Source organism: Elephas maximus, chromosome 10 (assembly GCF_024166365.1).
Source record: "Elephas maximus indicus isolate mEleMax1 chromosome 10, mEleMax1 primary haplotype, whole genome shotgun sequence".
NCBI classification, from domain to species: Eukaryota; Metazoa; Chordata; class Mammalia; order Proboscidea; family Elephantidae; genus Elephas; species Elephas maximus.
In genome coordinates this window covers 5,060,373-5,073,988 of record NC_064828.1, presented here as the reverse complement: position 1 = coordinate 5,073,988, position 13,616 = coordinate 5,060,373, and the positions used below count along the sequence as shown (strand labels likewise).

The window sequence follows — 13,616 nt, the reverse complement described above, 5'->3', positions numbered from 1 at the left end:
CACTTTGAAGAGTGGTGTCTGGGGTCTTAAATGCTAGCAAGCAGCCATCTAAGATGCATCAGTTGGTCTCAACCTACCTGGATCAAAGGCGAATGAAGAACATCAAGGACACAAGGCGATTATGAGCCCAAGAGACAGAAAGGGCCACATGAACCAGCAGTTATGTCATCCTGAGACCAGAAGAACTAGATGGTGCCTGGCTACAACCGATGACTACCCTGATAGGGAACACAACACAGAACCCCTGAGAGAGCAGGAGAGCAGTGGGATGCAGACCCCAAATTCTCATAAGACCAGACTTAATGGTCTGACTGAGACTAGAAGGACCCCGGTGGTCATGGCCCCCAGACCTTCTGTTGGCCCAGGACAGGAACCATTCCTGAAGCCAACTCTTCAGACCTGGATTGGACTGGACAATGGGTTGGAGAGGGATGCTGGTGAGGAGTGAGCTTCTTGGATCAGGTGGACACTTGAGACTATGTTGGCATCTCCTGCCTAGAGGGGAGATGAGAGGGTGGAGGGGGTTAGAAGCTGGTGAAATGGACAAGAAAAGAGAAAGTGGAGGGAGAGAGCAGGCTGTCTCATTAGGGGGAGAGTAATTGGGAGCGTGTAGCAAGGCATATATTGATTTTTGTGTGAGAGACTAATTTGATTTGTAAACTTTCACTTAAAGCACAATAAAAATTATTTTTAAAAAACAAAGAAACAAACAAAAAAAACCAAAGACAAAGAAAAAATCCCGCAAGCAGCTAGAGAAAAACAAAAAGTCACATACAGAGGAGAAACAATAAGACTAAGCTCTGATTATTTGGCAGAAACCATGCAGGCAAGAAGGCAATGGGATGACATACATAAAACCTTGAAAGAAAAAAATTCTAAACCAAGAATAATATGCCCTGCAAAACTCCTGTTCAGATATGAGGGTGAAATTAGGACATTTCCAGATAAAGGGAATATGTAAAAAACAAACCAAAATTATAAAAATTATTAAAGTGAACCCTTCGGACTGACAAAAAACAACATCATACCACAACCTGAATCTAGTGTACAAGATCGCACCAGCTGGATACCAACCTCTCAAGGAGTATTCAAAACCAAGGGATTTACAACAGGGATCCAGAGAGGTTAATCTCCAAATGGCAATGATGTCAGAACAATAAAAGAGGGAATAATCAGTGTAGGTATAGAACTTTCTAATGGAGAGGAAGATAAGGCAATAGTAAGTAATAATAGACTGGTTTAAACCTAGGAAGATAAGGATAAATTTCAAGGTAACCACAAACAATGTTAACAAACCTACTCATCAAAATAAAGAAGACAAAAATAATTCTAACAAAATCTACAAAAACAAAAGAAAGGAAAAAGAAATTCACAAATGAAAGGAATTCAGCACAGGAGAGTAAGGAAAACAAAGAAAATGTCACCACCACAAAAAAGCACTACACAATAACAGCAATAAACTCACACCAATCAATAAATATACTGAATGGAAATGGCCTAAGTGCACCCATAAAGAGACACAGAGTGACAGAATGGATAAAAAAAAAAAAAAAAGGGATCCATCGATATGCTGTCTACAAGGGACACACCTTGGAACAAAGATGTAAATTTATTAAAAATCAAAGGATGGAAAAAAATACATCAAGCAAATGACTACCAAAAAAAAGAGCAGGAGTGGAAATCCTAATCTCAGATGAAATAGACTTTAAAACAAAACCACCATAAAAGACAAAGAAAGGCACTATATAATGACTAAAGGTACGATCTATCATGAAAGCTTATCCATAATAAACATCTATGCACTCAATGACAAGGCTCCCAAATACGTAATACAAACTCTAACAGCACTGAAAAGAGAAATTGACAGTTCCACAAAAATAGTAGGAGACTTCAACACACCACCGTCAGTAAAGGACAGAACATCTAGAAAGAAACTCAACAAAGATACACAAGAGGCACAAAGGGCACAGTCAGCCAACTTGACCTCATAGGTATATATAGAACACTCCACCCAACAGCTGCAAAGTACACATTCTTTTCCAATGCACATGGAATGTTCTCCAGAATAGACCACATCTTAGGCCACAAAGAAACCCTCAACAAAATCCAAAACACTGAGCTAATACAAAGTATCTTCTTTGACTACAACACCATCAGAGTAGAAATTAACACCAAGAAGGGCAAGAGAAAAAAAAAATTCAATTATATGGGAACTGAATAACACCCTGCTTAAAAACCATTGGGTAATAGAAGAAATCACAGATGGAATCAAAAAATTCCTAGAATCAAATAAGAATGAAAACATATCATACCAAAACTTTTGGGACACAGCAAAAGCAGTCCTCAGAGGTCAATTTATAGCAATAAATGCATATATCAAAAAAGAAGAAAGGGACAACATCAAAACATTAGCTACACAACTCAAACAGAAAGAGAAAGTGAAAGAAGCCCCACAGCCACTAGAAGAAAGGAAATAATAAAGATCATAGCAGAAATAAATAGAGAATAGAAAACCAATAGAAAGAATCAATAAAACCAAAAACTGGTTCTTTGAAAGGATTAACAAAATCGACAAACCACTCACCAAATTGACAAAAGAAAAACAGGAGAGGACACAATTAACCAAATAAGAAGTGAAATGAGGGACATTACAACAGACTCAACTGAAATAAAAAGGATCATAACAGACTATTATGAAAAACTATACTCCAACAAATTTGAAAACCTAGAGCAAATGGCCAAATTTCTAGAAAAAAAAACTGCCTACCAACACTAACACAAAATAATATTGAAAATCTGAACAGAACCATAATGACAGAAGAAATTGAAAAGGTAATTTAAAAAACTCCAAACAACAACAACAACAAACTCTGGCCCAGATGGCTTCACTGGAGAATTCTACCATTCAGAGAAGAGTTTACATCAGTACTACTCAAGCTATTTTAGAACATAGAAAAGTAAGTGATACTTTCCAATTCATTCTATGAAGCCAGCATGACCCTGATACCAAAACCAGATAAAGACACCACAAAAAAAAAGAAAATTTCAGACCAATATCTCTCATAAATATAGATGCAAATATTCTCAACAAAATTCTAGCCATTAGAATTCAGCATCATATCAAAAAAATAATACACCACAATCAAGTAGAATTCATACCAGATATGCAAGGATGGTTCAACATTAGAAAATCTATCAATGTAATCCACCACATAAATAAAAGGAAAGAATCACATGATCATCTCAATCAACACAGAAAAGGCATTTGACAAAGCCCAACACCCATTCCTGATAAAAGCTCTCAATAAAATAGGTACAGAAGGGAAATTTCTTAACAAAAAAAAAGGGCATTTGTGCAAAACCAGCAGCCACCATCATTCTTAATGGCAAGAGGCTGAAAACATTCCCCTTGAGAACAGGAACAAGACAACAATGCCCTTTATCACCACTCCTATTTCACATGTTGCTGGAAGTCTTAGCTAGAACAACAGGGCAAGAAAAAGAAAAAAAGGGAATCCAAATTGGTAATGAAGAAGTAAAACTGTCCCTATTTGCAGATGATATGATACTACACATAGAAAATCCAAAAGACTGCAGGAAAACTAGTGGAACTAAAGAAAGATTCAGCAGATTAGCAGGATACAAGATAAACACACAAAAATGAACGATGAACAGGAAATCAGGAAAACAATACAATTTATAATGTTGTTGTTATTAGGTGCCGTTGAGTCAGTTCCAACTCATAGTGGCCCTACGCACAACAGAACAAAAGACTGCCTGGTCCTGCACCATCCTTACAATCCTTGTTATGCTTGAGCTCATTGTTGCAGCCACTGTGTCAGTCCACCTCATTGAAGGTCTTCCTCTTTTCTGCTGACCCTGTACTCTGCCAAGCATGATGTCCTTCTCCAGGGACTGATCCCTCCTGACAACATGTCCAAAGTATGTAAGATGCAGTCTCGCCATCCTTACCTCTAAGGAGCATTCTGGTTGTACTTCCTCCAAAACAGATTTGTTCGTTCTTTTGGCAGTTCATGGTATATCCAATATTTTTCGCCAACACCACAATTCAAAGGCATCAACTCTTCTTCGGTCTTCCTTATTCATTGTCCAGCTTTCACATGCATATGATGTGATTGAAAATACCATGGCTTGGGTCAGGCATACCTTAGTCTTCAGGGTGACATCTTTGCTCTTCAACACTTTGAAGAGTCCCTTTGCAGCAGATTTGCCCAATACAATGCGTCTTTTGATTTGACTGCTGCTTCCATGGCTGTTGATTGTGGATCCAAGTAAAATGAAATCTTGACAACTTCAATCTTTTCTCCGTTTATCACGATGTTGCTCATTGGTCCAGTTGTGAGGATTTTTGTTTTCTTTAAGTTGAGGTGTAATCCATACTGAAGGCTGTGGTCTTTGATCTTCATTAGTAAGAAACAAAAGTATTTTATATATATATGTTTTTTGAGGGGCCATTTATAATAGCCCCTCAAAAAATAAAATACTTAGGAATAAATCTAACCAGGGATGTAAAAGACCTACACAAGAAAACTACTAACCACTACTGCAAGAAACAAAAAGAGATCTACATAAATAGAAAAACATACCATGCTCATGGACAGGTGGACTCAATAGTGAAAATGGCAATTCTACCTAAAGCGATTTGCAAATACAATGTAATCCAGATCCAAATACCAACAACATTTATTAAAGAGGTGGAAAAGCTTATCATTAACTTTATATGGAAAGGGAAGAAGCCCCAGAAAAGTGAAGCACTGTTGAAGAAGAAGAATAAAGTAGGAAGACTTGCACTACCTGACCTCAGAACCTACTATACAGCTACGGTAGTCAAAACAGCCTGGTACTGGTAGAAAGACAAATATATTGCCCAGTGGAACAGAATTAGGAACCCAGATGTAAATCCATCCACCTACAGTCACCTGATCTTCAACAAGGGCCAAAAGTTCATCAAATGGGGAAAAGACAGTCTTTTTAACAAATGGTGCGGGCAAAACTGGATGTCCATCTGCAAAAAAAAGAAACAGGACCCATACCTCACACCATATACAAAAACTAATTCAAAATGTATCAAAGACCTAAATATAAAGCAAAAACTATGAGGTTCATAGAAGAAAAAATAGGATCAAAGCTAGAGGCCCTAACACATGGCATTAACGTTGTAACTATATAACTAACTAAATAACCATAAGTAACAATACACAAACTCCAGAAGACTAGCTAGATAACTGAAATCTTCTAAAAATTAAACACTTATGCTCATCAAAAGACTTCACCAAAAGAGTAAAAAGAGAACCTACTGAGAAAAAAAAAAAAAAAAAAATTGGTTATTACACATCGGACAAAGGTTTAATCTCTAAAATCTACAAGAAAATCCAACAACTCTACAAAAAAAAGACAATAATCAATTGAAAAATGGTCAAAGGAAATGAACAGACACTTGACCAAAGGAGAGAAGACTTTCAAGCAGCCAACAAACACATAAGGAAATGCTCAGGATCACTAGCCATTAGAAAAATGCAAATCAAAGCCCCAGTGAGATACCATCTCACTCCAGCAGTACTGGCACGAATCTAATAAACAGGAGATAACAAATGTTGGAGAGGCTGCAGGGAGTTCGGAACTCTTATGCACTCCTGGTGGGAACGCAAAATGATACAATCATTTTGGGAAACGATATGGTACATCCTTAGAAAGCTAGAAATAGAAATACCGTGTGATCCAGCAATCACACTCCTAGGAATATATCCCAGAGCAATAAGAGTTGTCACATGAATAGACATATGCACACTCATGTTAACTGCAGCATTGTTCAAAATAACAAAAAGATGGAAACAACCTACATGCCCATCAACAGATGAATGAATAAACAAACTGTGGTACATATACACAATGGAGTATTAAGCAATAATAAAGAACAGCGATGAATCTGTGAGGCATCTCATAACATGGATGAATCTGGAGGGCATTATTCTGAGTGAAAAAAGTCAATGAGAAAAGGACTAATATTGTATGAGACCACTGCTGTAAAAACTCATGAAAATTTTTACACTGAAATAGAAACAACCTTTGATGGTTATGACGGAGGGGAGGGGTGGGGATGGAAAAACACTAATTAGACAATAGATAAGTGGTAACTTTGGTGAAGGGTAAGACAGTCAACAATACTGGGGAAGCCAGCACAACTTGTACAAGGCAAGGTCATGGAAGCTCCATAGACACATCCAAACTCCCTGACGGACTGATTTGCTAGGCTGAGGGCTTTGGGGACCATGGTCTTGGGGAACATCTAGCTCAATTGGCATAACAGAGTTTATAAAGAAAATGTTCTAGATTCTACTTTGGTGAGTAGTGTCTGGGGTCTTAATAGCCTATGAGCAGTCATCTAAGACAGTCCAGTGTTCTCAGTCCTTCAGGAGCAAGAAAGAATGAAGAAAACTAAAGACACAAGAAAAAGATTAGTTCAAAGGACTAATGGACCATAACTACCACAGCCTCCACCAGACTGAGTCCTGCACAATGAGATGGTGCCCGGCTACCACCACTGACTGCTCTGACAGGAGTCACAATAGAGGATCCCAGACAGAGCTGGAGAAAAATGTAGAACAAAATTCTAACTCAAAAAGAAAGACCAGACTTGTTGGCCTAACAGAGACTGGAGAAATCCTGAGAGTATGACCCCAGGACACCATTTCAGCTCAGTAATAAAGTCATTCATCAGGTTTACCCTTCATCCAAAGATTAGACAGGCCCATAAAACAAAACAAGCCTAAACGGGCGTACCAGCCCAGAGGCAAGGAGTAGAAGGCAGAAGGGGACAGGAAAGCTGGTTGTCATGAAACAATAGGTGTATGAACTCTTTAATGAGGAACTAGTTTGTTCTATAAACCTTCATCCGAAATACAATAAAAAAATAAAAATTACATTGAGCAAAATGAACCAAATTAAAAAAATAAAGTATATAATGTTCATAAAATGCAAATACTCAATAAATGTTTTTATTTCTGACAGGCAAGTCCTCTGAAACAGTGCTGCTATGTGATATGTACCTAAATCCAAAGTTATCATCAGTCTCAGTGCCGCATCATATTCAATTTCTCTCCGCTCTCTGTCATCATTTGATCCAGTCCCGAATGTTTCCCTCTTACAGCAGCATCAGTGTTTCCTTCCTAATGGAATCTTAATTCCTACCCCTTTCCTTTTCCTTAGAAATTACTTGAAAATTTAAAAATACTTCTATGCAATTTCAGTAAAGAGTCTGTGTGTTAAACTATCCATGTATACATGTTTAGCTGACTGTGAAAGAAAGTGAATTCAAGAGAAAAGACAGTTTTCAAAAGATCTGCAACGTAGTTAACAAATGGACTTTACAACTTAGACTCCTATTTTTTCCAAGAAAAGTAAATCCCATTTCTAAACACATTCCTTTTAAATAATTTAAAGGACAAACTGATTAATTATTCTAGTTTTAATAACTTACCCATCAAGCTCAGCAGTTTCAATATAACAGAGGCCATGTGGCTCACTACTTGATAGAAGAAGCAAATCGGCCTATTTAAAAAAGAAATAAATAATAATGACAAAAGAATACTGGAGAAAAGAAGATTGGTTTCAAGTCTTCTATGTTTTCTCACCCCTCCACTATAAATGAGCTAGAAGAGTCTTAGGGAAAGAAAGTGAGAGAGCTGAAATCCTGCCCCACCCCTGTGCTACATATCCTGAATCTAACCGTCCCTATTGTTCTGTGTCTACTATGCACAGCTCTTGACCATCACAACATAACCAAGGGTGGAGGAGATCATATAATCTCATTGTCACTTAATTACCTTTTTGAATGAAATATATAAAATTCTATTTTCTTGCTTTGATAATATTAAAATGTAAAACTGTATTTAATAAATAAGGTAACTGGAAATATTTATATGCACTAATTTTAATTCCTTATTATAATTAGTTAAGAGCAGGGAACAGGCAAGGAAAGAAGGGAAAAGAGAAGTGAAGTAGAAAGAGGAAATTGACAAAATAGAAAAAAATAAAAGCCGGAAAAGGAAAAACAGAGAAAATGATTAGAAGAAAACCAAATTAAAAAATAAGCAAGAAAAAAAGACGATAGGAGACTGTAAGGAAGAAGAACATAGAGAAGACAAAGCGAGGGCTTACTAAGCAAGGAAGCAAGAATGAGCAGAAAGCAGTGAAAGCTAGCCAGAAAATTCAGAGACTGAGCAGTTTGTCTTGTTTCAGAGATAAACAGTCCTGTTGCGCTGTCCATTTGAGATTTGGAAATCAGGTATCATAATTCAGTTTTAGAATTCTGGTAGCTTTCTATATTGGGAAACAGCTTATGTAACTTTATTTCAAATTTTATTTTAAAACAAAGATTTTTTAATTAAATCCTGAAGGATTTGCATGTCTGTAAAGAATACACTAAAATTTTAGCAATTTATTTTGAAACATTAGCCTAATAATTTTCTAGCTACCCCCAAATGTATAATCGGTATTCCAAATCTGTGAAATTTCTTTACCATTGTTTTTTAAAATATTGTAATGCCTCATCCTCAAGTGTCTAGAGACTGCATTTATAATCAGTCCACTCATTTCATCGTCTCAAGCTCTTAAAGTTTCAACTGAAATCGAGGCTGTGTGTGCATGTGGTTTGGTCCAAACTGAGATAAAACAGAACCAGGGAAAAAGAAATATTTATGTGCCCCTAAAAGAATAAATGGCTTTGCATTGTGAAGGCTCTTCAACGACTTTGAACGAAAGAGTCACAGAGCTCTGTTGAGGAAGAAGTCATTTTCTGACTTGCCACAGCAAGACCAGAGCAAACGCAAGATAAAGAACTTGTTAAGAGCGTACTTCAGTCTTAAGCCAAACACTGACCACCCCTGACCTACAGGGTGGAAACCCTGGTGGCATTGTGGTGAAGCGCTACAGCTGCTAACCAAAAAGCTGGCAGTTCGAATCCACCAAGCCCTCCTTGGAAACTCTATGGGGCAAGCCTCCTCTGTCCTATAGGGTCACTGGGAGTTGGAATCGACCCGATGGCAATGGTTTTATCTTAAAGGGGGAAATTTTTTCTTTAGAAAACTAACTTTGGTCTTATTTCCACATCTAAATTTCGATGGATAAAGGTATAAGCACTACAGCACTGTAGATGGACATTCTTTTGGGCTGCGCCCCTCCTCTCGTGAGCTTAAGAGGAGCATTTTAAACAAAAACCGGAATTCTCTCATCTAATCACTGTGATTGACGGCAGTTATGAAATAAAGAGAATGACACCTATTTGAACCTAGAGTTGCTTTTCTTCAAATCTCTCGTAGTGAGAATGATTCGACGTTACTGCTCAGCTGTATTTTCGTAAACGGTGTGTGTGGGGGGTGCTCCTTGCAGACCCCTGGCTCAGAGGCTGTGACCGAGGCACCACCGCCACCTGGCGGCTGGGTTGTCTCATGAGCAGGGAGTTCACTTCGGGAGGTAGAACCGAGCACTGGAAACCCGCTGGTCCTGGCCTGAGTGTCCAGCTCTCTCTACTCCGTGGAAACCTGGGACTTCTGCCTCCCCGCCTTCCCTGCCTCCCCCCGTCTCTCCGTTGCTACCTTTTTCTCTGATGCTCTCTGAATCTTCCTTCTGTTCCCCACGCTGCCCTGCCCTCATTCGTGCGCTCCCTGCCCACTGTGGAGCCTTGGTGTTCTCTTTTGCGTGTAGGGGCGGAACTGGCACGGGCGCGGGTGGAACGCATGGCCGGCCTATGCATCATGGTGTGTGAAAGATAGTCCTGTTTTCAAGGGTTGTTGTCCTGTGCTGTGGAGTCGGTTCCAACTCATAGCGATCCCGTGAGGCAGGGTTTCCTAGGCCGTAATCTTTAGGAGAGCAGATTGCCAGGTCTTTTCTCCCAAGAAGCCAGTGGTGGGTTTCTACTGCTGGCCTTTGGGTTAGCAGCCAAGTGCTTAACCATTGCACTACCAGGGCTCAGTAATAATTTTGACAACGAAAGAGCAAGACAGCTGCAGTAACAGCCCTACTAGTAGTCTCTGGTCACCGTTTTGTCAGAGGTATGGAGTATAGCAACATTCAGGTGGTCTTAGGGGCCCACCAGCACCATGACTCTGTGAGATTAGGCCCCCTCAAACCCAGCCCTCCAGTATCTCTCAGGGGACCTGATTCCTAGTTGATTCAGAAACATGTTCAAGTTGTAGGTGTGTAGAATACCAACAAAACCAAAAACCAAACCTGTTGCCATCAAGTCCATTTGAACAGATAGGCCCTATAGGACAGAGTAGAACTGCCCCATAGGGTTTAAGATGGTAATCTTTAGGGAAGCACGCTGTCACATCTTTCTCCCTTGGGGCAGCTGGTGGGTTCAGAATGGCCAACCTTTCAGTTAGCAGCTGAATGCTTAACCACTGCACCACCAGGACTCCTTATAATGCCAATAGCCAGCATCTAGTGAGGGTTTACTGTATGTCCAGCGATATCCCAAAAGCTTTTACATGCAATGTTTAACTCCCACAGAAATCCTGTAGTGTAGGTCCTGTTCTTATCCCCGCTTAATAGACGAGGAAAGTGAGGCCCAGGGAGGTTCAGTAACACTGCTCCAGGCCACAGAGTTAGTAAGTACAGGAGCCAGGATTCGCATCCAGGCAGACCAATTCGCCTCTGAAGTATATACTGTAGGGGATATTAAAATCAGTAAAAACCTCTTTTCTTCCAGGATTTTATGGTTTAGTAGAGGCAGAATGGGACAAGCATCCTAAGAGACTTATTATCAAAGTGACATGGGAATTTAAAAGAGGGAGAGAGTAGAGTACACTGGGTTGGTAATTGATGAAAGGCTTCATGGAACATTCTGACAGGCAGGACTGGGGGTGCTGCCCTCCCCCCACCACATGAGCAAAAAAGGGGAAGGGAATGCATGATTATCAGAACTCAGACATGGGTCAGGCAAACAGTGGTTAACACCCCCTTCCTTAAGACCCCAATTTGTACTTTCTTCTGTCAATTAGTGGTACTTTTCCCCATGGCTTGCTAGGAGAAACTAGACTACGTCTTTCAAGAATGAAGCAGCGTTTTCCAATCCAATAGCTCCCTCCCCACCTGTCACAGGTAGCAGAAAGCCCAAGCAGTTGCCTCACAGAAACCTGAAATGAATATTCCAGTCAGAGGAAGTGTGGAAAGAGTCTACTGAACATCTCTTAGTTCTCAGAGCCAAGGACTTTGTCTGCATAGGTTTATTAGGCAAAATTAACATTTGTTGAGTTAGAGAATGGATGAAGCAAAATATCAAGGGGCAGTAACACCTTACAGCTGTATGCTCTTGAGGGTTTACAAAACATTCTAGCATAATTGTGTCATATTCTCTCAATAACCCTGTGAGTGGGCAATATTGTTCCCATTGTCTGGATGAGGAACCTGGTTAGACCCAGCAATGAGAGAGGAACAGACCCCACAGACCCACCAGATGAGGTAAATTAGCTGAGGGAAGTCCCTGGTCTTTACAATGCCATAGTGAGAGCTTCGCCACATTGAGCTGAGGAAACCAAGTCTCCAGGAGTTTTCAAGCCATACTCGAGGCCACAGGGCAGAGCTAGAACTAGAATTCAGAACTTCTCATTTCAAAATGTATACTCTTTCCTCTGTCTGGCTACAAAACCACTGGAATATAACCATGAAAACAAGAGTTTTGCTTCATTTAGGTTTGTTTAGCTTTGCTTTGTTGGTGCCCAAAAACCAAAGCTACAAAAGTGAAAGAGTATCAGAATAGCAGCTCTATAGAGTTGGATGGAAAGATAACTTTGTACAGTCAGTGTGAATATGATTTTTGGAACTCCCTTCATTTTTTAAGTCATTCGTACATATGGTGCTCTTTTTCTTCTTTATTATTCACAATACTATATTGTCTTTTTTTTAATCAGAAAAAAAAATTCAAAATAGCTCATGTAGTATGAGTTACTTATGGGAAAATATGTTTAATATGGGCAAAAACAGAATGACATCAATAAAATAAAATAGGTATCAGATTACAGGTGATATTTTTTATTTAACTTTAAATTTCAGGTCCAACAAACACATGTTGAGTACCTTCTAATATGTACCAGCTATATAGCTGTTTTTTGTTTCTTATAAATAAACTGATTTGAAAAGAGTAAGAAAATGAAGAGAAGGGGGAGGAAAAGAACACTGGACATCATAGCATTTATTCAGACAGACCACTCTGCTTAAAAAATCTCCACCTGCGTATTTCACCCCCCAAAATTAGCAGTTGCTTATAAACAGAACCTTGGTTATTTACTTTTTAAAAAAAAAAAACATAGAAAATCAGGGCCTTGCACATCTATTCTTTAGCAAGAAGCTTCCTCTTCTATATAAAAAAAAAAAAAAAATTGCTTAGACAATTTTTTTTTTTTTTAATCTTTCTCTGGAAATTGTCAACATTTTACTGTTCCATAATGGTAATAAGAAGTAATACAGCAGTTAGGTGAAATAGCAACTAACTCTGACTTGTAACTAAAAGACAAATAACAACAAAGGTAATTAGGCAACAAAGTGGCCTCTCTGGAAAGATGTCCCGGAAAGTCAGCTGCTTAAGAGGACTAGATGAGCGGCCCAGCTGGGTTAGGAGACAGGTAAAGTTTACCCCTACTCATCTTTCTAGCTCTATCATTTTGGAAGGTGAAATTTCTAGTTCCTGTCACAGAAAAATGTCTTTGCTTTAAAACAAAAATTTTATAATGAACACCTAAAGTACGAGTCCCTTTTTGTGAAGGGGAGAGTTTTTCGAGCAAGCTAAACAACTAAATTCTTGAAATGTTCAAAATATGTTCATGTTCAATTAGAGGTTTATTTCTACCCCCAGATTAAAAAAAAAAAAAAAAAACCCAAAGCACTGCTGTCAGGTAAACGGGGGAAGGTACTCCTGGCCCCAGGTCCAAGTTCTAGTGCCATCAAGAACTATGTGGTGTATTTTTTTAACACTAGCTTACGTGATACTTCTAATGAAAGTCAATCCCATTGTGATATTTGAATTATATTCTGCATTTTTTTGCTGGTCTCAAAATAAAATTAGAAGCTCTAGAAATGCAGTCCAAAAGTGTTTTAGATTAAAAAAAAAAAAAGGTAGGGAACAGGGGAAATTCCACCATTTAGTACAAAATATTGAATCTGAACTAAATTCATGTAATTCATTAATGCCAACCATATCTTACCAGCAACTCCTCTGTGCCAGACCCTGGGCTGTCACCTTACTTGGAGGCGAGTAACTTCCGAAAGTGCCAGCTAACTGACATCTCAGGTGAGCTCCTTTCCTTGCTTAACATTTACTGATAAGCTGTAATAAATCAATCTAGAAATTCTAAGTTTTGGACAGCAGAGGTTGCACGTCTGAATTGGGTGCAACGCTCTCTGGTCACTTGACTTCCGGCATCCAAGACTGGACCCTCAACTTTGGTAGCTCAATTTCAAGGCCATCAGAGTGAGTGCTCTAATGGAATCAGGAGCAGCATATAGTAGTGGTTAAGAATTGGGGCTCCAGAGCCTTACTGCCTGGGTTTAGCTTCTGGCTCTCCTATTGGCAAGCTACCTGACAGTATTGTGCCTCTGTT

At 39.1% G+C, this 13,616-nt stretch overlaps 1 protein-coding gene across 1 annotated transcript in view; it reads right to left on the bottom strand.

Annotated features, from left to right (window-relative positions):
• Nucleotides 1-13,616, bottom strand: part of ATP8B4 (ATPase phospholipid transporting 8B4 (putative)) — a 370,299-nt gene that overhangs the window by 152,113 nt on the left and 204,570 nt on the right. The window contains exon 9 of the mRNA XM_049897713.1: nucleotides 7,499-7,569. Within this exon, the coding sequence (XP_049753670.1) occupies nucleotides 7,499-7,569 (71 nt within the window). The remainder of the gene's footprint in view (nucleotides 1-7,498; nucleotides 7,570-13,616) is intronic.